General features: G+C 41.6%; 1 protein-coding gene across 1 annotated transcript; it reads left to right on the forward strand.

Annotated features, from left to right (window-relative positions):
* Positions 1 to 15,871: 15,871 nt before the first annotated feature.
* NMS (neuromedin S) lies at positions 15,872 to 26,000 on the forward strand. The gene is made up of 8 exons (XM_024743661.1): positions 15,872 to 15,947; positions 19,269 to 19,324; positions 19,619 to 19,657; positions 21,250 to 21,273; positions 21,372 to 21,425; positions 23,175 to 23,249; positions 24,920 to 24,997; positions 25,962 to 26,000. The coding sequence occupies exons 1-8, from the start codon at positions 15,872 to 15,874 to the stop codon at positions 25,998 to 26,000; spliced, it is 441 nt and encodes a 146-aa protein (XP_024599429.1).
* Positions 26,001 to 26,498: the final 498 nt, after the last annotated feature.

The following is a 26,498-nucleotide window of genomic DNA, read 5'->3' on the forward strand; positions in this document are numbered from 1 at the left end:
AGGTGGGAGGGGGCGGAGCCAAAGGACCCCAAGAACCCGATCACCCGGTCCTTGAGCCTCCCTTCCACCCACACCCCCCCAAAAAAACACCCATCAAATTATATCCCGGGAAGTGACAGAGAGACTTGTGGCCAAACCTAATCCCACTAGGTCTCCATCCAGGAAACAGGTTGGGTGTTTGAGAACGAAAAAAAATCCCAAACTTGGAAAAATAGAAAAATCCAAGCTTGGGAAAAGGCAAAATTGCTTGAGTTTGGGGCACCTCCCAGCATTCCTAATCAGCCTACCTGGTAAAAACAGCTTTCAACAGGGCCCTTTCCGCAGACCCACCCTTGGCTGACAGATGTAACCCCCTTGTCAAGGTAGAGTGGGTGGAGTCAGTCCCAACGGTGATGGGGATTTTATTGCCCTAGAAAACGTCAACCAGTTTTGTTTTGATCTAACCTACATGTTGGTTAACTACCTAAATATATATCTACATAGCAAACACGGTAATATAGATACGTGTGTACACACACGCATGCACTTGAACACATATAATTTTTGTCAAGCTTTCAAGAAACCAGCTTTTTTTTCTTCTTCTTTGGTCTACCCTGTTGGTTTCCTCTTTAATGACTTAAATGTAATACCGGTGGGGCTCAACATTTCAGAATTTCACTTTTAACGTGGTTACTGACCACCATGACTTAAAGATGGCAAGGCAGTTTAAGGGCGGTTTACTCGGTCTTTTGATCACACATTCAGATATTTATTAAGCCCTTTCTTGGGGGCACTATGGTTGACAAGAGACATTTGCTTTCTCCTTGAGGGTTTGAATGGACACACGTACATGAGAGGAGCACAACAAGTAAATGTGGAACTTAGATGTGACACTGAATAATATGCAGAGTTTAAATAAGAGTCCAAGCTCTGGGAATTAGACCTTGTTGGTTCAAATCTTTATTCCACCACAGAAGGCTCGTGACCCTGTCAAGTTCTTTTGTCTCTCTGTGCTCCCATTTCCTCATCTATAAAATAGGGATATTATATAGTATTTACCCCAGAGTTTGATGCTAAAGAATAAAGGAGATAATGCATTTGAAGTACATAGCACAGTTCTCCCCCAGTAGTTAAAATCACAGTAAACATAAACTACTTTCATTATTATTTATTGCATTCCTAAGATGCTGTTCAAATATTAGAAGATACAGTTCTTTCAAGAGGCTTACACATTGGTGACTAAGGTAGCTGAATATTTTTGTTGGGGTTTTTCCGAATTATTCTAGTTCTTTTTGTTTCTATAAATGAACTTAAGGAAAGTATTAGTATTCAGTCTTTATAACAGCAGAATAGTTTCTAAGATAGCAGTTCTCAAAATGTGATCTGTGGACCCCTGAAAATCTCCAAGATCCTTTTAGGGGATCTGCAATATCAAAACCACTTTCGCAATAACACGAGAACATTAGTTGTCTTCACTATTTTTTTAAACATTTTTTAAATTGAAGTATAGTTAATTCACCAGTTTGTGTTAGTTTCAGTTATATAGCAAAGTGATTCAGTTATATATGTATACCTGAATATATATATTCTTTTTCAGATTCTTTCCCATTATAGATTATTATAAGATACTGAATATAGTTCCCTGTGCTATACAGTAGGTTCTTGTTGTTTATCTATTTTATATATAGTAGTTTGTTAACCCCAAATTCCTAATTTATGCCTCCGCTGCTATCCCCTTTTATAACCAGAAGTTTTTCTTTTTTTTTAACATTTTTCTTTTTATTTATTTAGTTTTTTAATTTATTTATTTTTGGCTTTCACCTTAAGAAACTAGAAAAAGAACAGCAAACTAAACTTAAAGCAAGAATAAAAGAAGTAAATAATAAAGATTGGCATGGTAATAAATGAAAGAAAAAATAGAAAAGCAAAAGAGAAAATAACAAAACAAAACATTGGCTCTTTGAAAAAATCAACAAAATTGATACATCTTTTTCTAGATTGACCAAGAAAAAAAAAGAGGAGTCAAATTATTAGAATGAAAAGGGGGATATTACTTACAATACAAAAATAAAAAGGATTATAAATGAATACTATTAACAATTGTATGCCAACAAATTAGATAACCTGGACAAGTGGACAAATTCCTAGGAAACACAAACTACCTAAAATTGACTCAAGAAGAAACAGAAAATCTGAATAGACCTATAACAAACAAGGAAGAGATTGAATTAGTAACTTTAAAACTTCCTACAAAGAAAAGACTAGGCCCAGGTGACTTCACTGTTGAATTCTACATTTAAAGAAGAATTAATGCAAATCCTTCACAAACTCTTCCAAAATATAGAAGAGGATGGAACACATCTCAACTCATTCAATGAGTCCAATATTACCCTGATACCAAAGCTAGACATAGACATCACAAGAAAACTACAGACCCATATCTTGTATACAAAAGACACAAAATCCCTCGACAAAATACATGCAAATTGAATCCAGTAATATATATAAAGGAATATACAACATGACCAAGTGGGATGTATCCCAGGGATGAAGGTTGCTTTAACATCTGAAAATCAATTAATGTATTACACTATATCTATAGAATACAAAGGACAAATCACATGAATAAATAGAAGCAGAAAAAGCATTTGACAAAATTCAACTCCCCTTATTGATAAATACATGCAATAAACTAGGAATAGAAGGAAACTTCCTCGACCTGATAAATGACATCTACAAAACTCTACAAATAATATCATACTTGATGGTAAAAGACTGGAAGCTTTCCCCAGAGATCAGGACCAAGACAAGGATGTCCACTTTCATCACTTCTAACATTTTGCTGGAGGTTCTAGGTAGGACAGTTAGGCAAGAAAACAAATGAATTATCCATATTGGAAAGGAAGAAGTAAAACTATCTCTATTTTCAGATGACATGATATTGCATACAGAAAATCCTACAGATTCTACTAAAAAGAGCTAATAAATTAGTTGAGCAGAATTATAGGATATAATACAAAAATCATTGTATTTTTATAAACTAGCAATGAACAATCCAAAAATGGAATTAAGAAAACAATTCTATTTATAATAGCATCTAAAGGAATAAAATTCTTAGAGATAAATTTAACAAAAGAGGTACAAAACTTATGCTCTGAAAAATACAAACATTTTTGAAAGAAATTAAAGAACACCGAAATAAATGTAGAGACATCCCATGTTCATGTATCTGAAGACTTAATATTAAGATGGCAGTACTCTCCAAATTGATCTACAGATTCATTGCAATCCTCATCAAAATTCCATCTGGTTTCTTTGAAGAAATTGCCAATGCGACCCTAAAATTCACAGGGAACTTCAAGAAACTCAAAACTTATTGAAAAATAAGATCAAAGAGGGAGGAATAACACTTCTCAATCTTAGAACTTACTACAAAGCTACAGTAATGAAGAGAGTGTGGTACCAGCATAAGAATAGACATATGGATCAATGGAATAGAATTGAGAGTCCAAAAATAAACCTTCACGTTTATGATCAATTGATTTCCAACAAGTGTAACAGGGAAGAACAACCCTGACTCCATATTGGATGTGTTTCTTTAACCTTTGTATTCTATTGCTTTTGCTACAAGTTATTCACTAAAGGGATGTTGCCTATAGCTTAAGGTACGCATAATGGCCCATCTCCAGGAAGCCTGTCTCCCATGTCTGAAGGTTAAGCTAAAATATCTTTGATTTCCTTTGTTCATAGGAAACATCCTGACCAGGCCCACCTGGAGTCTGGCCAGAGCCAGGAAATATTTGCAACAACTTATTGCCTTTTTTACTTTACCTCCTCACCTTCCCCTCTTTCTTTTATAAAAGAAACTAGCATCCAAACCTGAGCGAGATGGTTCTTTGGGACACTAGCTCACCATCCTCTTGGTCTGTTGGCTTTCCGAATAAAGTCGCCATTCCTTGCCTCAACAACTGGTCTCTCAATCGATTGGCCTGTCATGCAGTGAGCAGTACGAGCCTGGACTCAGTAACACAAGGTTGCTAAGATAATTAAATGAAAGCAGAAGAGTCCTTTCAAAAAATGGTGTTGAGATGACTGATATCCATGGGCAAAAGAATGAATTTACACACTCCGTCACATCATGTTGAAAAATTAACTCAAAATGGATAGTAGATCTAACTGCAAGAGCTAAAACTAAAAAGCTAGCAGAAAAATAGGCATAAATCTTTGTAACCTTCAGTGAGACTATGGTTTCTTAGATATGACACCAAGAGCACAAGCAACAAAAGAAAAAAATAGATAAATTGGACTTCATCAAAAACTTTAAATGTTGTGCTTCAAAGGATACTATCAAAAAAGTGAAAAGACAACCCACAATATGGGAAAAAACTTTTGCAAATCCTATATCTAATAAGGGACTAGTATCTAGAATATACACAGAACCCTTACAATTCCATAACAAAAAGGCAAATAACCCAGTTTAAAAATGGGCAAAGGATCTGAATAGACATTTCTCCAAAGAAGATATGCAAATGGACAGTAAGCACATGAAAAGATGCTTAACATCATTTAATCACTAGGGAAGTGAACATCAAAATCACAATGAAATACCACCTCACATCAACGAGAATGGCTAGAATCAAAAAGACAATAACAAGTGTTGGCAATCATGGAGAAATGCAACACTCACACACTGCTGGTGAGAATATACAATTGTACAATCATTTTGGAAAACTTCTTGCCAGTTCCTCAAAATGTCAACCTAGCAGATATATATTCCAAGAGAAATAAAAACATACATCTGTGCAAAAACTTGTACGTGAATGTTCACAACATCGCTGTTTATAATAGCCGAAGAGTAGAAACAACACAAATGTCCATCAAATGATGAATGAATAACCAAATATAGCATACCCATACAGTGGAATATGATTTGGCAAAAAAAAAAAAAAAAAAAGGAATGAAGTACTGATACATGCTACAACATGGAGAGCTCCACAGTATCACTGGTAATGGCTTCATGCTATTTCATTTTATAGGCATACCATAGTATACAAAACAGATCCCCTTCGCTGGACATTTAAGCTACCTCTAGTTCTTTATGTCATAAACAGATTCTAGGAATTTAGAGGTAGTAGTGGCAGCACAGTTTTTCAGTTTCTCAAAATATCGGCATAAAAACAGAGCAACTAGATAGCAAAACCCATGGACAACACTGACAACAGAACCAGATGATGAGCCATTGCCACAAACCTCAAAAATACAAGTAAGCAGGGAAAAACCACAGACCCATAGGTTAACAGCATCTGTACAGGAACAGACAGATAACCAGGCAGCATCTGAAAAACTGGAGAACGGGAGAAACCGGAAGTTGTACAGAGGACCAGTTTGAGAGCAGCCACTGAAATGGGGGAGGGTCTTGCCCAATCCAATAGCAGGTGAGAGGGGTCCCACAGTAAAAATTGGGGGGCTGTAGCAGTCTAGTCTTTAGGAAAACTGACTCCCTGGGGCTCCCAACTCCAAGCATCTTCACTAGGTATTCCAAATTGCTCGCAAGGGGGTTGTGCTAATTTACTTGCCCAGCACTCCTTGGCCACATTAGTATTGTCAGACGTTTAGATTTCCGACAATCCTATGTGTGTGAATGGTAGGTAATGGTTTTAATACATACTTCTCTAATACTAGTCTACTGGTCACTATGAGACATGGGACCTGGGACCCTTTGCTGCAGTGCTGCAATGCTTGCACTTGGACACACCTCTCCTTGAGCAACAAAATACAAAGAAACTCTATGGGACTAAAAATAACTGCATGCATGGGCCCTATGCACAAATTTTGAACAAAAGATACAAAGAGACCAAAAAACCCAACTGCCACTTTTGAAGAGCCTGGAGCAAAAGCAGGGTATTACGCATGCCCCCTGCACACACCACCTAAGGGGTGGGCAAAACACCTAAGCCAACCCTCTGGCACGACCCCTGGACACACCCCTACCCTCTCTCACCCCCTATCAGGGAACCTGCTGTTTGTTCTCACTGCCCCCTGCTGCAGCAGGGGCCCGGATAAAGCCTTGCCTGAATTTCTCGTCTAGCCTCTGATCAATTTCTATTGATTAGGGAGGCCAAGAACCCTGGTGGGTAACAACTATATTTCTTCTTCTCTGAATCGCTTGTTCATATCCTTTGCTGAGCCCTGACTCAGATCCTTACCAGCTGTGTGATATTGAGTAAGCTGTTTAAATTCTATGGTTCCCCATCTGTAGAATGAAAAATGAATAATAGGATTACTTTATAGCTGTAGGGTGATTATTAGGATAATGTGCCTTTATATATGTCTAGAACTGTGCCCAGCACATAGTAAACACTGTCTAATTGTTAACTATTATTAATTCATAGCATATATATGAATTTATATTTGTATATAAATTCTTCATCTGCCATAAAAGTGTTCTCTCTGATTGTGGCTTTTCTTTTACCTACGGTGGACTCTCAACCACTGCGCCACCAGGGAAGCCCTGTAGCATATTTTATCGTATAGAAGTTTAACACTTTTATAATAATACATCAATGTCTTCTCTAGTGATTTCTGCTGTCTTTATAAAGAAATCACCTTTCCCCCAATAATACAATGGTATCGCATACTTTCTTCCAGTTGTTCTAAAATTTCTAAATTTTAAAATTTATCTAATTTCACATTTATCTAATCTCACTCCCATCTGGAATTTATTTTTATATGGTGTGAAGAAGTAGAAATCGAATTTGTTTCCGTGTAGAAAGCTGAGCTGGACTACAAGTGCTGGTTATGGCCGTGAGGACTGGTGAGGATGACGACCTGCACTTAGCTTGAGTTACTTTCTCTATCGCTTACTTGTGAGCCAGCCAATGACCAGGGCAAAGATCACAGGAAGCTAAGGAAATATTTCTCCAAAATTTCCTCTGTTGTCATGGAAGTACATCTGAATATTTGGTGGTCTCGGCAGCCCTGTGGGGAAAGAAAAGTGCCCGAGGCTGCAGAATCAAGACAGCCTGCCTTTTATATCATCTTGGAGGTTGAAAGGGTAGGTGGAGTCACATCAACCTTTAAAGATCCCTTAAAAATGTCGGTACAATGTGTACCTTCCATTCGGCCTCCCTGAGATTTCGATGCCATGAGATAACACAGTTGTCCCAGCTCCATTTGTTGATTAATCTTTCCCCATGATTGGTAACATCTCCCACACCGAGGACCCCCTAAAGGCCAAGGTCTCCACGAACATGATAACTAATAGCATCCACGTAAAACATACAATGTCAAACACTGGCCATCTTGATCTTGGTTTGTCCAAAGTCTGAAAGCTTCAGAGTTGAAGTGAAAAAAAAGATCCTTATTTTTTGTTGACACATTCCAGGTTTTAGAGATTCGTAACACAACCCAGAGCTTTTTATACAATTGCCTAATGGGATGACACCAGCTTAGGACTTGGATGTGTGCCTTCTGATAAATATGGTGGTGTCAGATATTACAGGTGGGTAGTTATAATTGTAATAATTCTGTAGTTGTCTCCTGTAGAAAACTGAGTCACTCCATGAATTGGTCAGCAAACTTTCCAAAAAGAAAGTTACTCAAACGAGAAGAGGAGGAATAAATGTGTAGTTACAGCCCCGTTCTATCTCCTGTGCACCAATTGCTTCCTCAGTAGTGTACCTATGCCTCAGCGCTCTCATGGTGTCATCATGGGTAATAAAAACACAGAATCCGGAGGAGGAGCGTTGCTACATTGAATTAAAATATGGCCTTGGGAAGAAAAGAAATGAGCTTGTGACGTCTGAGTAATAGGGAGATGAAACATTGTGAGAATTATTCATAGTGGGTCATAAAATGGAAAGGCCAGGATGCCTTTCCCAGAGCAGGGCAGCCAGCAATGCTCAGGGGTTGTTTGCATTCTGTTTGTCTAAATGACAAATTCTAGTCATCAGAGCTTTCTCGAAACTTCCTATCCACCAGGGCTGCTTGGGTTAGTGCACAAATGATATTTTTACACATGCAGATAGCTGTGCATAGATCATGTGGACGCTAGCAGCTGTGATGGAGCCGGGCTGGGGCACAGATCACTCCAGACATTCCACGCAGCTTCTGGGGAGTCCTCTATTATCTATTTATTTTCTGCATAAGATTTGTCTTTGTATTTTTCCAGAACCAATATAAAAATACCTTTGTGTGTTCTGAACCCAAAATTGGCTGAGAATGAGCTATTGAGTACACAAGAGAAATCATCTATTTTTTAAAAAATATTTATTTATTTTGTTGCACCGGGTCTTAGTTGCGGCAGGCAGGTGGGCTCCTTAGTTGCGGCAACTGGGCTCCTTAGTTGTGGCATGCGAACTCTTAGTTGTGACATGCATGTGGGATCTAGTTCCCTGACCAGGATCAAACCTGGGCCCCCTGCACTGGGAGCGCGGAGCCTTAACCGCTGTGTCACCAGGGAAGTCCCAGAAATCATCTACTTTTGTTTGAACTGAGGTTCTTAACCCGGGGCCCCTGAATCCATAGGTAGAGCTTCTCAAACTCAGAAGGCAGTGGAGCCCTCTGTGAAGTGTGTTTTCAGTGCATAGTCTCGTGTGCCACACCCAGCAATCCTGATTCTGGGAGTCTAGAAGGGGACCCATGAACCTGTATTTTTCATGCACACCCCAGGTGTTTCTCAAGCACATGGTCTGGGGGCTACATTCAGAGGAACCCTCTCCTGAGGGTGGGTGGTTTTTTGCGGTAGGGGTTCAAGAAAAAGGACTGTGGAAGACAGAGAAAACAAATTTATAATTACCAAAGGGAGAAGGTGGGGAGGGATAACTTGGGAACTGGGGATTAACAGATACAAAGTACTACATATAAAATAGGTAGACAAGGACCTACTGTATAGCACAGGGAACTATAATCAATACCTTGTAATAGGCTATAGTGGAAAAGAATCTGAAAAAGAATATATGTACATATATACACGTACAACTGAATCACTTTGCTGTACACCTGAAACATTGTAAATCAACTGTACTTCAATTAAAAATAATAATAAAATAGACACACACACACACACACACACGGTAAATGGATAAACAAACCGTGCTAGATCCACACAAAAGAATACTGTTCAGGAATAAAAAGGAATGAACCACTGGTACGTGCAACATGGATAATGCATAACAGAAAAAGCCAGACACAATAGCACCTAATGTACGATTCCATTTATATGAAATTCTAGATTAGGCAAAACTAACTACAGTGACTGACAGATCAGTGCTTGCCTAGGGCTGGGACTCAGTGTGGGAACCAACTGCAAAGTCACAAGAGGAGACTTTTGGGGGTGATGAAAATGTTCCAGAGTTTGATTTTTTTTTAACTTTTTTTTTTTTTTGGCCGTGCTGCGCAACATGTGGAATCTTAGTTCCGCGACCAGGGATCAAACCCGTGCCCCCTGCAGTGGAAATTTGGAGTCTTAACCACTGGACTGCCAGGGAAGTCCCCCAGATTTTGATTTTGACAGTGGCTATTTGGGTGTATATATTTATCAAAATTCCTTCAAGGATATACTGAATATGGGTGTATTTTATTATATGTAAATTATACTTTGACAACAATAGAAAAACAGGACTGTGGAAAGAACGATGTGCCTGAACTCCTGACATGGTATGAAAATTGGGCATCCAGATGTGCCCGTGAATTTTTCAGAGATGAGGATGTATGGTTTCCCTCACATACCCGGAGAGACCCATGTGCCCTCAGAAGTTACAAACCATGATAGCACTTAGTCCCCATGGAGCTAATGATCACATCTGGTTCCAAGGAGGGTGTTCAACTTCTCTCAACTATGGGAAAGTGACTCAAAAGGGACAACTTATCGAGGTGGATAGGCAGCTGGTCTCTGCAAGCAAAGGTGGCAGCAGTGCAGTCTGTGCACCAGGCAGCCTTGCTAAAGGCTCCCAAAGACAGTCAGGGGGGCAGGAATCTCCCCTGGTGTTGGTGTCCAGGAAATGGCTCTTGGAGGTGGCCTGACTCTCCAGCAAAGGTCTGAGGTCCTTCAGTTCCAGAGCCCCCTCATCTCCGTGAGTTTCCAGAACCTTCCTCTCCTGCTCCTTGGCCTGTGCAGAACCATGAAGAACAGCCCACAATCATGAAGACTGTCCACAATGACCATTCGAACCTTCCCTCTGACCATAGCCATTTTTGTTTCATTTCCTACCTGGCTTCTCAAGCATCTATTACCATTAACTTACATGAGTTATTCTTTCAAATTCTTTGTTTACGATAACAAAAAAAATCACAGGGTTTGGTTCATTGTTATTATTTTCCCTTCACGCAGATGGAAGATGAGCAAAGTGCCCCTGGCCCTCTTTTGACTTAAAGACTCACAAATATATATGCCTTTCAGAAAACAGATCTCAAATGGGGTGAAACAGAGCAACACATTTTTAAACAAGACCAATTAGGATCACCGCCTTCACAGAAGCTACAGTGCTTTGCGGAAGCCATAGCAACAATCTCCGGAGTTCCGATGTTTTATGATGCTTGTGTTAGAAACAACATGGACAAGCATGATTACATGATGTAGAAGAACATTTCTCTGAGTTTTTTCATCTTGTTTAGTTTGTTTCCGTTAGAGAGGGATACACTTTCTTCTTTAGCTGAGATTTCTCTTACGAGCAATTAGAAGGATCTATTACGTCAGGGCTTGGATTCCATTACTTAGCACTGTGAAGAATAAAGCAGGCCTGCCTTATGAAAATATTTAAAAATTTAAAATATAGAGCAGGAAAAAGTGGAAAGAGAATTTAACAAAGGGAATATGGACTGTGTGAGGTTTTGCCTCGAAATTGCCCGAACTTCCTTCTTCTTCCCACCAGCCTCCAGCTAGGTACCTTAGCCTCTTCTTTACATAACCTGGCTCAAATTCCTTCTCCAGCTCTGTGTGTGCCTTTATCTCCTTCCCTCCTGTTTCAGAGGCGAGAGACTGATCCCTCCTCCTGGCTTGTGACTCTGTCCCCTTGGACAACTCCATGACTTTGGCTTCTCAATTTCCTTTCATCTCCCTGTCTCTACCAATTCCTCTGCTCTGCCGACCTGCGTGTCCCCATCTCCTTCACCCTTCATTTATTACGGAGCTTCCCTTGTGCGCAGCCCTCTCACCTTCTGTGCTTGGAAGGCTGGTCTGCACGTGCTTCTCTGTGGTCTCTGCGTTTGCGCATGCTCACGGCCAGCCCCTGTCGGCACTGCTCACCCACGGCATCCTAGATGCTAAATCCACCGTCCCTCTCTCCCTGGCAGTTCCCTCTGGATCCCCTTTTGGCTTCTGTTCCGCCCCTGCCCTTGAGCCCTGATGTTCCCGATGTCTCGCCGCTGCTCTCAGGTTCCTTTACTCCATTCGTTCTCCGAAAGCGACGTCTTTTCTAGTGATTGCAGCCGCTACACCTGTGCTCCCGATGAGTAAATCCACACAGTTCAGTCTCTTTCTAAAGCACAAGGCACTCGTTTCCAGCTACATCCTGGACCCCTCTGTTTGTATCCTCTGCAGGCACGTAACCAACACAGCAACCCACCGCCCTCCCTCCAAGCCTGCATTTCCAAGCCTCAGTCAAGGTTGCCGCTCTGCTCTGCGTTGAACAGCTCACCCCTTGGAGGCCTCTCCAGCTCCTTCTTTTCCTTCAGCCTCCAATCATCCCCAACTCCTGCCAATTCTCCAGTTCAAACGTCTGAATCCACCCCCTCTTCTCTGTTCTCGCTAAGACTCTGGGGTCTGGCCCTCACTATTCTTCACCTGAGGATGCCTGCATCTTCAGATCCCACCATCCCTGCTTTCAAACCTTGAGGACGTCCTGATTCTGACACAATACATCCAACTCCTGATCGGCACAGCAGGCTCTTCAAGGGCAGCTTTCCGCGCCAGCCCAGCCGCTAACCAATGTGTTCCTCTCCCTTCTCACTTCCCTTCCCGCAGGAGGAGGCCAAGTTCTAACATCAGAGGATTGCCGTCTGTTGGTGGGCAGCTGCGTTTGCAGATGGGGAGAGTAAGCAGATAAAAATGACTCATTGACTACTCTCACTACAAGTCTGCAGACTGACAACCTGCTTCCATCGAGCCCTTCATTCTGCTTCCCCATCATCTTTGTGGTAGTCCCAGCAACCTCCCCAAAGATGCCACACCTATCTCTCCTCCCATTCCAGCTATCAGCCACACTTCTGTCCCCAATCTCTGGAAGCACCAAACTTCACTTTTCTCTGATACTTTCTCACCTTTGTACCTTTCATACTGCCCTTACCTACCTGCTCTGCTCCACAAACTCCACTTGTCTTTTAAATCCCAGACAAATTCAGCTCCACTGTACAGCCTCCCCTATTCTGGGTTTTGCTCAAGAGCAATTTCCAATCAATTATTTACTCTCTTTTTTTCCCTAATATAGCATTTTATATAAGTGTGTGTGCCTGTGCCTGTGTCTGTGTGTGTCTGTGTGTGTGTGTGTGCGTTAGATTTAATTCATTAATCCTCTGGAATTTATTTTAACGTATAGTGTGAAATAGGGAATTTTTTCCCAGATGGATAGCCAATTGTCCTAACCACCATTTATTGAGTAGTTCATTATTTTTGTACCGATTTGAAATACCACCTTGACTCTGTATTAAACTGGTCTGCTTCAAGACTCTATTCCTTTCCATTGACCTATTTGCCTGTTGGTGGATCAATAACAAAATGACTACTGCAACATAATTACTATTGCTTTATAGTACATTTTTACATTAACAAAGTATCATTCTTTTTTAAAGAAATTTCTTGTGTATTCTAGAATATTTTCTCTCCCAAATTAATTTCAGAATCAGTCTTAAAATTCTATGAGAAGTCATTTTGGAAGTTTAGTAAGGATTATTCTGACTTTATAGGTGAGTTTGCCATTAGTTGAAACTTTAACAACAGCGAATGTTGTCTAGATTCATGATGTACCTTTTCATTTATTCACATATTCTTTTATGTCCTTCGGTAAAGTTCTGTACTTTTATTTTTTAATATAGTCCATATTTATCGTTTGGTTTAGTTCTCAATATTTCATAGTTTTTTAAGCTATTTACATTTTCTAATAAACATTTTTCAATTTGTTTTTGCTCGTGTCTAAGAAAATTATTCCTGAAAATAGTTTTCTTTAAAGCCGGCTGTTGTGTAACTCTTATTCATTCTGATAATTTGTCAGTTGATTCCTTTGGATTTTGGGGGGGAGATAATTGTATCTTTTTTTTTTTTTTTTGCGGTATGCGGGCCTCTCACTGTTGTGGCCTCTCCCGCTGCAGAGCACAGGCTCCGGACGCGCAGGCTCAGCGGCCATGGCTCATGGGCCTAGCCGCTCCGCGGCATGTGGGATCTTCCCGGACCGGGGCATGAACCCGTGTCCCCTGCATCGGCAGAAGGACTCTCAACCACTGCGCCAGCAGAGAAGCCCGATAATTGTATCATTTTAAACAATGAGAGTTTCCACCTTTTACTTTGTATTTCTTTTTTTTTTTTGTATTGAACTAGCTAAGAATCCCTGTGTTTGTGTTAGTCTGGTTGGGCTGTCATAACAAAAGACCACAGGCTGGGTGGCTTGAACAACAGAAATTTCTCTTCTCCTAGTTTGGATTCTGGAAGTCTGAGACCAAGGTCCCAGTAAGATTGTTTCTGGTGAGACCTCTCCCCTCTGTTTGCAGACAGTACCTTCTTGCTGTGTCCTCTTCTGGTCTTTTCTCTGTGCGTGCATGGGGTGGGGGAGTGGGGAAGAACTGGTATCTCTACCTCTTCTTATAAAGACACCAGTCCTGTTGGCTTAGGGCCCCATCCTTATGCCATTTAACCTGAATAACCAGCTTAAAAGCTCTATTTCTGGGCTTCCCTGGTGGCACAGTGGTTGAGAGTCCACCTGCCGATGCAGGGGACATGGGTTCGTGGCCCGGTCCGGGAAGATCCCACATGCCACGGAGCGGCTGGGCCTGTGAGCCATGGCCGCTGAGCCTGCGCATCCGGAACCTGTGCTCCACAATGGGAGAGGCCATAACAGTGAGAGGCCCGTGTACTGCAAAAAAAAAAAAAAGCTCTATTTCCAAATACAGTCACATTGGGGGTCAGGGTTTCAGCACAATTCAGTCTACACCAATGTTGTTGAATAGTATCAATGCAGATTTTTTTTCTTGGATTTTCCTTTTCCCATTTCTGAATTATTATTAAAATTAATTAATATTTTTATCCTGAATATCTGAGAAATAATGAGCACAAAATATGCAAAGGAAACAAAATAAATTTGATACAAGTCAGTTATCCTATAGGTTTATTTGAAAAATGTATGTTTATGTATAGAGCACTAGTTCACTGGTAGACACAGACCAGATGTTCAAAAAGTACTTGTTGATTGACATTTTGTAGAACTGCCACAAATCTTTGCTATTATGTGTGTGTTTTGTGTCTAGAATGTCCATTTGTGTCCATAATGTCCATTCAATAAGACATAGATAAAACGTTTATGTTCAAAAAGCAATCATTCACTTTTTTTCTTTCATTCAGTAGAGACTTGCTGTTAGGCAGTGGGTGTATTTTAATACAAAAGACATCATCTCTCTGTGGTGTTTAAAGGCCTTGGTTATTCTCCTTGAACCAAAGTGGTAAATACTGTTATAAATAGAAATCTCTATTTCTTGCTGGCTCAAAGAAGTAGGCTAAAATTATGGCTATAGTTTATAATTCCTGCTCTGTTATGAATTAGAAATTTTTTGGCAAAATACCACATTTTAAGTCATAAATAAATAGCCCATTCTGAGCAACTTCCACCAAAAATTATTCTCCTAATCCTTAAAGGCAAAAATTAAAGATATGCATGGTGGAAAAAATCCTAAAGCTATTTTGCATATGCTGTATATGTTACACTTTTTGCAAGACAGCTCACTTCATTCTTTTTCCTTCTTCTTTCTATCTCATATCCAATCTTAAGGAGGCTCTTTTTAGAAAAAATTAACATATCAACTAAAATCCCACACTCCTACTGATGTGACCTTGGGTCCAAATCCCTTCTCTGCATCCTTGATGGCTTGGTGGCTTTGGCAAGTTCCTTAATCTCTCCCAGCCTCAATTTCTCCATTCATGGAATTAGGAAAGAAATACATTTCTTATAAGTTTTCTGCAAAATTACATGAAATAACCTATGTGAAATCCTAAATAGGACCTCAGTAGATGGAGTAATTTTGTTATTACTATTAAACACTGTCATATTTTCTTGAATACTGATTAAATTTGAAATATTTAACTTGTTCATAGAAATGAATCTGGAGAAACCATAAGAAGTATAATTCCTAACCATAATTAATTTTTTAAAAACCTTAACTGAACTTCTGAATTTCTTCTAATGTTATATTCAGGATTCCAAATTTCATTCTCAGATGCACCAAAGACTATAAAACATCCTTTGTTAATGGTGGAGAATAAACAGCTTATAAAACAAGACTTCATCATCCAAGAGTTTACAGATTTATATCCAGTGATTTGATTTAAAAAAGAAAAAAAGCCTTTTTTTGAGTCAAAAAATGCTTCTCAAACCACTATAGAATAACAATTATGACTCTCCAGTTTTTATTTTTATTGCTGGGTTGAAAAAGGTGACTCTACAATGCCTACACCAGAGGGATATAATTCTACAAATAAGGGCCCAGCACGACATTTACGAGAAAAGCCGAGTCCTCCTGCGCAAAGCTGGTTGGTGCTCAGCCAATGGGCTTCAGGGAGTTGCAAATAAAGGCACCTTCTCCACTGGGCTGGCCAGACGCAGTGTTGTCTCTGCCTGTGGAACTTCGGGAAATGCTCAACTCCTATCGCAGCAGAACACATCTGTGGTCAGCAAAGAGAAACCGCACTTTGAAGATGAAGCATCTTCTTGCCCAATTCCCATACATCTTGGCCATTTATTGCTTCTGCCTACTACAGATTCCCTCCTCAGGTAAGGTGACCCCTTCAACAGACCCCAGCTGGCCTGAGCTCTAAGGAAGACTGGGACAGACCTTGACCTTTCAGGGCACTTCTGGAGGGAGTCTAGCTTGGTTCCCTCACCTACTCTCATTTCTACCCTTTGGAAATGGCTTCCATCAGAGAGGATGGACAGAGCTAGATGCCACAGCCTTTTACCAAAGGAGGTTACTTTCCCCTGTGGAACTGCCTTTAAACAGCTCCTGTCCCAGGGCTGGCCCCGCTGAAATTGTGAGGAATATGAGTCGGGGGACGACTCCAACGTGTTAGCCATTTGTGCTCTTGGAATTCTGAAGAGATGAGAGCAGAGACGAGCTTAAAGTCCCAAAGAATGAGGATTGAGGAACAGTTGGAGAAGGGCGGTGTGGGAGCGAGCATAGGGAAAGGGAATCTTCTCCTAGCTTCTCCTGTGGGCCTGGCGGGGAAGGTGAGGGGGTTGGGCGGGGTGGGGGGGGGGCAGAGGCCCAGGGAGCGCAGCTGAGGCCCCATGTCTTCCAAGGCTTGGGCGCTGTCCGAGGTGCTGACCGGACGCGGGTGTCTCTTCACCAAATTCTGAGTACCAGTGCTTTTGTAGGGAACAGGGGTTCCCTGTAGGGAACAGGGGTTGGGTATGGGGTCCCTAGTCGAAATTTGTTACCCATCTCCAGGTAACTTGCTATATGATGCAGGATGTGGTGGAAGCTCCAGTTGGAAACACAGATTATTTCAAAATTTTAGAATTTTCCATTAGAATTTTGGTTTCAGGGAGTAGAAAATCTTTGAAAATATATTCAAACAGAAAATATATTTGAAATAGCATGCTTGTTTTGCCATGTCCTGTAGTGTAATCACAAAGCCTAGGCATTGCAAGGAACCATGGAGGTCATCTAGTTTAAACTCTCAGGAGAGCAGGGATCGCCTCTGTGATTTCCCTAGTTGATTACTTTCAGTGACACCCAACTCACAACCAGCCAAAGTCAGCCAGTAGCTGCCTCCCCTGGTTTCCAATAGAAACTTGTTTTGGAAATTTCTTACTACCTTTTATTTATCTGTCTATATATTTATATACACCTCCCTCTTTTTCTGATTTAATTTTCTGTTCCCTGAGGATAAGGTCCCTATGGTATTTATCATTATAGTGTTAGCACAGAACCTCTTAATAATTCCTTATAAGATTGGTTTGAATTTCTTTTCATTTTTGAATAGCTCCAATCATCACAAACTTCTTTACACTGAGCTGAAATCTGATCACATGCAACTTCTAACCACTAGCCCTAGTTCTGCTCTTTGGGGATATACAGAATAAGATTAATATTTCTTTTTTTTTTTTTTTTCCGGTACACGGGCCTCTCACCGTTGTGGCCTCTCCCGTTGTGGAGCACAGGCTCCGGACGCGCAGGCTCAGTGGCCATGGCTCACGGGCCCAGCCGCTCCGCAGCATGTGGGATCCTCCCGGACCGGGGCACGAACCCGTGTCCCCTGCATCGGCAGGCGGACTCTCAACCACTGCGCCACCAGGGAAGCCCAAGACTAATATTTCTTATGACAGTTCTCAAACCAGTTGATGGCAGTTAACACACACTTCCTAATTTTTCCCTTTGCCAAAGAAAACTGTGCTCAGTTCCTTTAACTCACAACAAATCCTATCATTTCAAGTAGGATTATTACCTTTCAAGGCTGGGACACTATCTTTTGGATCCAGCACAAGATTGCCTCAGCTTTTTCTTGGCTTATAGTGAGATGGCAGGGAGCAATATATCACTCGGTATTTTTTTTAAAAAAATACTACTCTTGAGCCAGATATTCCCTGTCTCAGATTTTTAAAACCTAAATTCAGGGTCTTATATTTATCCCATTTAATTTCCTCTTCTTAGTTTTGACATATCCCGTTGATTCTTTCAGTTGCAGCATTAGCTTTTCCTCCAAGTGTCGTGTTACATGCAAATGAGATGAAGACTTCATCTAGGTCAGATAGGGTTCAGCTGCAGTGCTTACTCAGCTCATTACCAGCAGCAACCTTCCCCATGTCCCTATTCCTGAAGCGTCTGATGAAGCAGAGAGACAGGTATCCGTATTTCTTAAAAGTTCCAAGAGTGACTCTGATGCACAAGCTTACTGACACCATCTCTTGACATCCTGTCCTTATATATTCCATCAAAATATTACCAAAAGTGGGGTCCAGCTGCTTGCCACTCAAAAGCCAATAAAGAGGCAAGGTTGGTGGAAAGGAAAGCTTCCTTTATGTCAGGTGCTGGCAATAAAGCGGGGTGGACAAAGGCCTGTCCAAAGGCCGACTCCCCAGCCACGACCCCCCCCCCAAAAATCAGTGGGCAAGAGCTTTTATAGATGGAGGGAGGGGGCTACTTGCAGAAACAGCACAGTCAGCTCTGACGGTAATCTTGAAATTGGCCATGTGGTGGTCTGACCAGCCTCATCTTGATTGTTTTAAGTATAGTTAATCTTCAGTTCTCGGGTTGGGTTGTTCCCATTTCCTTGAGGCCAGTTCTCAGAATTGTGGCAGCTTCTGTCATGGCTACAGCCTGGTCAGCGTGTAGTTAACTTCTTCCACCTGATGGAGGTTTTAGTATCTACAAGACCGCTCACAGGATATGGCTCAGAATATTATCTATAGCCCTTGAGAAGGAACTAAAGGTCCTTGACTTTGCTTACTGACTAAACTATTTTTATTTAGTCTTTTGGGAATGTTTTCTTTTGTTTCTGCATTTTCTCACTTCTTGGATTAAACTTATCTTTTGGCTAAAGTTTTTCTACAGACAAAAGGCAGGAGGAGGACATGAGGGGGCAAGGACCATAGGGCACTGCTCCATTTCAAAAATACAAATTAAGTTGTTAACTAGGTAATTTTTTCCCTCTCTCCTAACTTGCTAACTCTTGTGCTGCTAACTCCTGGTAAATAAAAAACCATGCAATTTTTAATTAACTTTGGTACAAATCTCAGATTTGCTAGTGGTAGGTAGAAGTGTGTTTTCTTTAACAATCCTTTTAACAAGATGGTATTAATAGAATCGCTGTGTGCTCTTCATGGTAAAGATTTAAAAGTTAATGCTGGACTTTCCTGGTGGTCCAGTGGTTAAGAATCCATCTTGCAATGCAGGGGACACCGGTTTGATCCCTGGTCGGGGAACTAAGATCCCACCTGCTGCAGGGCAACTAAGCCCACGCACCACAACTAGAGAGGAGCCCATGTGCTGCAACTAAGACCCGATACAGCCAATAAATAAATAAATATTTTTTAAAAAGTTAATGCTACAACCTCTTTTCTCCTAATAGAGATTTTTATGATTTCTCACAATAGGATTTCCTCGACCTTTAGCTGATCCTCCAGATGGCTTGGATATTGTGAAGCTTGAGGTACACCCCTGTTCAGTAATGTGAGATTTTTATTTAGCCTTGGCCTTGAAACTATCAAGTGGATAATGTTCACTTGAAACTATTTTAAGATCAGATTCTTGGCTGCAGCAGAAACTCACTGTTTTCATTTTCATGGCTTCATTTAAGTCATCTTGGGAGTTGTGTTGAAATTTATGGCCACTGTGTGAGAAGATAATTCAACGTTCATAAATGAGGCAACTTTCGAATTTAATTTTTAATTCTATTGATTAAGGAATTTGTACTTATCTTTGATTCATTTTCCCCATTTTTTAGCGGCTGGCATATTGGGCAACTCTTTCTAGACAACCTAAGGTAAAACAATTAATATACATATGGTAATTCTTTTATTTATAGCAGTGCACCTGCTTATACCATAATTGATATCTGTAAATAAGCACACTCTTTTGTTACCTATAGGAGAATTCTGCGTGTACGTGTAAGTGTGCGTGTAAGAATACAGTTTTAGGAAATAACGAGTGAATCTCCTAAATATAAATGACCATCATCTGCATTCTTATAAGGATCATAATCACATATACATGTCATATACATAATCACGTATATACATAAAATTACACGTCAGGCGGGGATACAGTATTGATCCAAACAGACCAAATTACCTGCTCTCATGGAACTTATATTCTAGTTGGGGAAGTAGTCTCCAAGATAGATAGACAAAATTTTAAAAATATTTTTTTCTCTAAAAAGAAAAAAAAAAATAAAGCAAGGAAGGTGCATACGAAATCTTGAGAGTTGGTGTTCATCACCTGGAAAATCATCTTCAAATTCCTTGGTTATTTTGTGGGGGGGCTTGAAAAGTAATGGTATAAAGTTGATGAACATGATAACAAAAATATATTGCCTACTGGGCAAAAATATTTGCCCAATAGGTGTCCAGAACACACACACAAACACACACACACACACACATACACACACACTTCTGTGAACAGATGCTGACAAAGAGACCGGAAGTTGTAAAAATAGTAAATACTTTCTGCTGATTTAGAAATGGTGATCATAAAGAAACAAAGTTAATGTCCACTGAGCCTCTGCTATGAGTAATTTCGGTTCATTATTTTGTGTGTGTGTGTGTGTGTGTGTGTGTGTGCCCATATTCATGTGGGTACATGTACACGCATAACAAAGAGAGAATATGTAAGTATTGGTTACTGCAGAAACCCTCCACAAAGTCTGTAGGAAGTTGTACTCACAGCAACAAAATTAGACATGTTACTAACAACTTTCATTTCTGTCTTGATTGGAGTTTGAGCTGATTCAACAATGTTTAGATGTAAATGAGATGAGATCAATAGTAACGAGATATTTACAACATCATTCACAGTACCTCTCTGAGTAGGATACGCTGCCAGTACAACTTTTCCTGGGCTGTCATCCATGCAGACAGAACAGGGTGGTGCTCTAACAAGGATTTAGAAATGAAAAGCTGGACTTTCTGCAAGAACAGTGAAGATTCATGTAGAAAGCTTTTAGGGAAAAAAATTTGGTCGATATGAACCAACCCTAAGAAAACTGAATTATAGGGCATGCCCAGCAGCAAATTAAAAGTTGCAATCGTTATTTTATCCCACCTCTTAGTTAGACGGCTATCTGGGAACTGATTAGGGTATTGCTTCAATGCATCATAGAGTATGTTTTTCCCCTGAAGACTGAAAAGGTAAAATAAGATTAAGTTTTAAAATAATGGTATCGCTGGCAACTTTCCTTTTGGCAAGGTTCTGCATCAACTATAGTCTTATTAAGTTTGTATAATGGATTTCTTTTTAGAATGCCAATTTATTTCATAATATTCAGGTAAATCAGGAAGGTCCCCGGTGTAACTTCTCCTGGAAACCTGCCCCAGTAAAATTCCATGTGACTTACCCTCATCATTTTCTTTCCAGGATAATCAAGACATATACAAAAGGGTGAGTACCACCAGCCTAGTAACAAGAGCATGCAACTACCACATTTACAGCAAGTGACGCTTAGAATTAAAATAAACCTTTTTTCCCCTCTTATTTAGTTTTTATTTCATTACTCCAGAACTCAGAAGCCGACGCATCCAGTTAAAGCCGGGGTCAGTATTTTATCGTAATCATCTCTCTGTAAAAGTCATTCTCCTCTGCACGCCTTTGTCCTTTCCCGTTTAATATATGCAGATAAGTAGAAAAACAGGGGCCTTCCAGAAACTCTGGGTAATAGCTTTCTAGGTGCTTTTGCCTGGGGCTGCAGGGATTCTCTCTCTCCCTCTCTGGGGAAGGGGTTGGGGGAGGTTGACAGAACTGAAAAGCTAGAGAATAATTACAGAAAAGGAAAAATTAGTAAGAAATAACTTTTTATTATGCACTTAAACAGATGTGCAAGAAGCCTGGTAAAGACTGAGCTCTATTTACACTGCTCCATGTTACCTTCTGTGTTTTAAATTCCGAAAAGCGCTTTGTGAAGTGTGAAGTACCACATTCTCAATAGTGACCTGTGGGTGTGCATCTTTCGTCACTGTCACAGTGTGTATGGGCTGTGGGAATAAAAAGCATCGCCTCTAACTCTCTTATTATAAATTGGAGTTACCCTCAGGAACAGATTGTTGAAGTGAATTTCTGCAGGGTATGATTTGGAGAATATTGGGAAGGTCATAGAGTCAATCCAGTCAGAGTGATTGAAATTCTACTATTAGAAAGTCACTTGTTTATATAGTCAAGGCTTTCCAAGTCTTCAGAAAGATCCTTAAAATAAACAAGTACCAAGCGAAATGTTTTTCCCTTTGAGGCAAAGACACAAGAGTAGTATAGATTTAGTACTGGGGATCAGGTAAGGATGGGAATAGTATCAGGACAGGCCATGGGCACTGCAAGTTGAGAAGGGTCAAAAATGGAAGGGAAAAGAGAAAGACAAATACCATATGATATCACTTATATGTGGAGTCTAAAATATGGCACAAATGAACCCATCTACAAAACAGAAGCTGACTCACAGACATAGAGAACAGACTTGTGGTTGCCAAGGGGTGTGGGGAGTGGGGAAGAATGGAGTGGGAGCTTGGGGTTGGTAGATGCAAACTATTACATTTAATAGAATGGATAAACAATAAGGTCCTACTGTAGAGCACAGGGAGCTATTTTCAACATCCTGTGATAAACCACAGTGGAAAAGAATATGAAAAAAAGAATATATATATATGTGTATAATTGTCACTTTGCTGTACAGCAGAAATTAACACAACATTGTAAATCAAATATAGTTCAATAAAAAAAGATTCTTTCTAGCCTAAAAAAGAAAAAAAAAAAGAAAATGGAAGGGAAAAGATAAACTCCGTGTCTGTGACACGAATTAACTTTTACTCTGAGCTGAAATACTCAGGGAGGATTCACAGGACTAGATAAGACAGGGTATGTATGTCTGAGTGTGTGTGGGCAGTCACAGATGAGACATACAGGAGAATAAAATGAATGGAGGCGGTGGTTATGCATGCTGCCCTTCCACCTCGTCCCTTAGATAAGGAGAGCACACCTGGGGAGCCAGAGAGGATCTTCATGGAGATGCTTATCTGGGACGATGCACTCCACACTAGAAGGACAGAATGTTTGGGACTAATGCAGATACAAGTCTGTTTTACCCTAAGGGAATATTTTTGAGTGATGTGTTGGAATGAAATGTGCTAGCAAGGCAAGCGGTTCTTTATTGAAATCATAAAATTTCAGGCTTAGGCTTGGAAATGGATTTTACTCTGAAAATTAAACCCATTTGTAAGGGAGTGAGCAGACAGGAATGCACATAGCCCTGGGCCTGGGCCCGGTGCTGTCTGACCCTCACCGTCTCTTTGCCGCAGTTTCCTCCTGTGCATTCTCTAATGCATCTGGCTGCTAAGCTCGCCAACCAAAGGATGAAAAGATTTCGGCAGCGCGTACGTACTTTTTCCTTCCACCATATTTTTATGCCACTAAAAGTTCACTTACCCGTGGTGAATGCCTGTTGTCCCCTTTGGGCTCACTGGTGTTTTCTCCTTGTACAAGCTCCACACGGTGGCTGCAGGGCAGGGAATGGGGGAGAGGGGCTGTGGTCCAGCTCCGTGACCATGGGCTCCTCCTCTGCGCTCTTCATCTTTTCCCATTTTAGTTTTCGTGTTGTTTTTTCACTTTCCCTGCCCCTTCCTCTTCCTCCGCATGACATGGACACTTGCCTTGATCATATACTCTGCTTCCCATTGTCCCACCTGCCCTTTTACTCTTATGGCAGAGCTTCGTTTCTTAAAAAAAAAAACAAAGCTCTGAAACTAACACAACATTGTAAATCAACTATACTCTAATATAAAATTAAATTAAAAAAACAAAAAAAAATTTAATTAAAAAAATTTAAGTTTAGAAATGACTAGTTTCAATAATAGCTGAACCTGTTCAAAATGTCCATCAAGGTTTTGTTGCGTGGTAGCAGAACAAAGAAACAAACACAAATTTTTGGACACTGTGAGTCCAAGTAGGGTGAACGACTCATTCCAGTTTGCCCAGGACGTTCCTGTTCCTGGGTTTAGCTCTGAAAATGCCAAGACCCCAGAAAATCGCTCACTTCCTGAGAAACCCATTGGTCCTTCTACGCACAGGCCACAGTTTGCTTGGATACTGGCGTCAGACTTCCAGGTTGAGTCTGCCTCCACCATTGGGCCAGACCCACAAGGAAAGATGAGCTGAAGAAGCTGAAATGGCATATCCTTGAAAATCTGCCTAAACCAGGAGTCAATTTCAAGTCGAGGCTATTGGGAAGAAGAAGCAAGTTTAACATTGTCCTGGACCCTAAGGGTAACCCGACCAAGAAAACACACTTGCCTTCCTGAACAGAAAATTGTGATTGGCTCCACGGTTAGCTGTTTTCTTGAAAGGCATTTTGCATCTGACTTCCGGCTACCTTAGAATGGAATCGGGGAGGGGCAGGATCACAGTACACTACAAGCCTCGGGGATGAGTTTCCTATTAAGTGAACCTGGGCCTCATTCCTTCCTTGGTAAGCTGCTGCAGAGCATCTTACCAGGAAGGTATGTAAGCCCTGAGCAAGCACCGCCCCCAAAAAGATCTGCTTCTCAAAGACAGAAGGACGGGGGAGTGCTTGAAGCCAGGCCACCTTGCAGCCCCTTTAGATCACTTCTGGAAAGAACTGGGCTCACACTATACCCTAAAATTCTCTGAGGCTGAGCATCTAATTTTGGGTTTTCCTGGGCTTGTCCTGGAGCAGAAAGGAATCATGGAGCGATGCCCTTGGACGGCACTATTTCGTCTCTGTTCTTCCAGATGCGTCACCTGGGGCCATCTGCCCCTGGAGATTTGCTTTCTGGCTCAGGGGCCCACAGGCCAGTTGTGCAAACTTGGGGAGGGGTGCAGCATCTGTGCTTCTCCAAGTTGACCGTGCACCATAAACACCTGGGACCTTGTTAAAATTCAGATGGCTGGACCCCAACCCGAGATTCAGTGGGCACCTGAGACTTTGCATTTCTAACAAGTCCCCAGGTGTTGTTGATGTTTTGGGTCTGGGGACCATACGTTGAAAACCACTAACATAGACATCTTTGAAAGACCTTCGGCACAGCGTGGTTGCATAACGGTTTGTGTTTTTATGTTGCAGGATCACACTGCCACCTTGGAAAGACCATTTTTCCTTTTCAGGGTAAAGCATATTTCCTCTTCTCTGTTTTTCACCCCAATTCTCTCCTACCGCCCCAATTATGGAGTTACTGCAGAATGAGCCCAGACAGGCCCCCATGGCGAACTGGTGAATCATTAGGGGAACTTTCTCACCCTTCCTTAGGGGATGACTCGATGCTTGGAAAGGAAAGGGTCCAGCGGACACGGGCTGCGCGCACCAGGGCTCTGGGAGGAGCTCTGGGGCGGGAGGCGGGAGTTCTGCTGATGGACAGACGCACGGGCCAACCAAAGTCGGAGTCCGTGTTCCAGAGCCTGAAAGTCCGGGACGCACGGCCCCGATCACAGTGGAAATAGGAGTCTAGGCGTCCTTTTCCCCAGGGAACTTGGAGCTTCTTGCAAAGGTCACAGAGTCACAGATGGTTCCATCTGCATTCTGTGGTCATTGGTGCTAAGAGATGCTCTGCAAAGATCAAATACGATCGAAAACACTGTACCTGACACTCTCCGAGGTTTACAGAGAATACCATGTCCTGCAGGAAGCAACCTGTTTAACTTGGCTCAGTCATACTTTCCCCAAACCCCCATGACATCCCAAGTACACATTTTAAATCTGCATGCCCTACTAGTGGTTGTTTTCTGGAAAGTACTTGCAGAAACAGTGGGTCTCCATGATGTCTTTAGGATGAGAAGTCCTGTGATGCGTTGTTTAGGGATCGTCCTGCCACATAAACAGAGGCTAAGGGGTGGAGTGGTGGGGTGAGAGACAGTGTCAGGGCCATAGGAGCAGCAAGGGTCCCGGAGCACTGCCCCAGAGGATCCACAGAGTAGCAGTGACTGGGGATCCCCAGGTGAGCCCCCAGGGAAGCTGCTAATGCCTCAGTTAGGAGAACAGAGCCTTAGGGCGTAGAGAAAGGATCTGGAACCAAGAAAGAGATTCCAGGCAGTATGGTCCCAGTACTGTAAGCTGCTCCTTTTTTTTTTTTCAGCCAAGGAATGGAAGAAACCTTGACCTTAGCACCTGGTAGGATCGTCCAAGGTCAGCCTCATTGCAGCTCTTCTCCTCCAAACAAATGTTATCTGTCTGACATGGGGCAGTGAGAGGCAACCAGAGGGGTGATAGTTCCAAGAAAGGGAACTACCCTTTCACTATGTGAAACCCCTAAGGGGCTCCTCTGCCCCCTCCCTTTCCTGCTCTCAGCATCACAGAGACCCCACTGCAGCCTGGCACTGTCCCAGACAATGCAGCCTTTGCTTCATGCCAGCTCTTTGCAGGTGTGTTGTCTCCAGCAGTGGCTGTGAGAGGACAGAAGCTCCACAGCTTTTGTGACTTCTCACCTGGCCCTTGTGATGAGGCAAAATCCACCCTGGCGTGCTTGGTGGGGAGAAGTTCTCTATAGCGGGAACATTTCCGATTAGAACCAGGCCAGGCTGTTCCCTCCATTCAGTGATGCCCTGAGACCTGGAGGTGAAATCTGGTGAGATTTCTTGGCTTCTGGCCTGTGGCAGTTCGAGTCCCTGCTCAT

The sequence above is a fragment of the Neophocaena asiaeorientalis genome, unplaced genomic scaffold, assembly GCF_003031525.2.
Source record: "Neophocaena asiaeorientalis asiaeorientalis breed wild unplaced genomic scaffold, Neophocaena_asiaeorientalis_V1.1 scaffold114, whole genome shotgun sequence".
NCBI classification, from domain to species: Eukaryota; Metazoa; Chordata; class Mammalia; order Artiodactyla; family Phocoenidae; genus Neophocaena; species Neophocaena asiaeorientalis.

What these genes read in the sequence shown, in the direction of transcription:
- NMS (XM_024743661.1), top strand. Translation starts at nt 15,872, where the DNA reads ATGAAGCATCTTCTTGCCCAATTCCCATACATCTTGGCCATTTATTGC. An exon ending in TGAAAAGATTTCGGCAGCGC is followed by an intron (nt 23,250 to 24,919) that starts GTACGTACTTTT and finishes CCTTCGGCACAG; the next exon opens with CGTGGTTGCATAACGGTTTG. An exon ending in GACCATTTTTCCTTTTCAGG is followed by an intron (nt 24,998 to 25,961) that starts GTAAAGCATATT and finishes TTTTTTTTTCAG; the next exon opens with CCAAGGAATGGAAGAAACCT.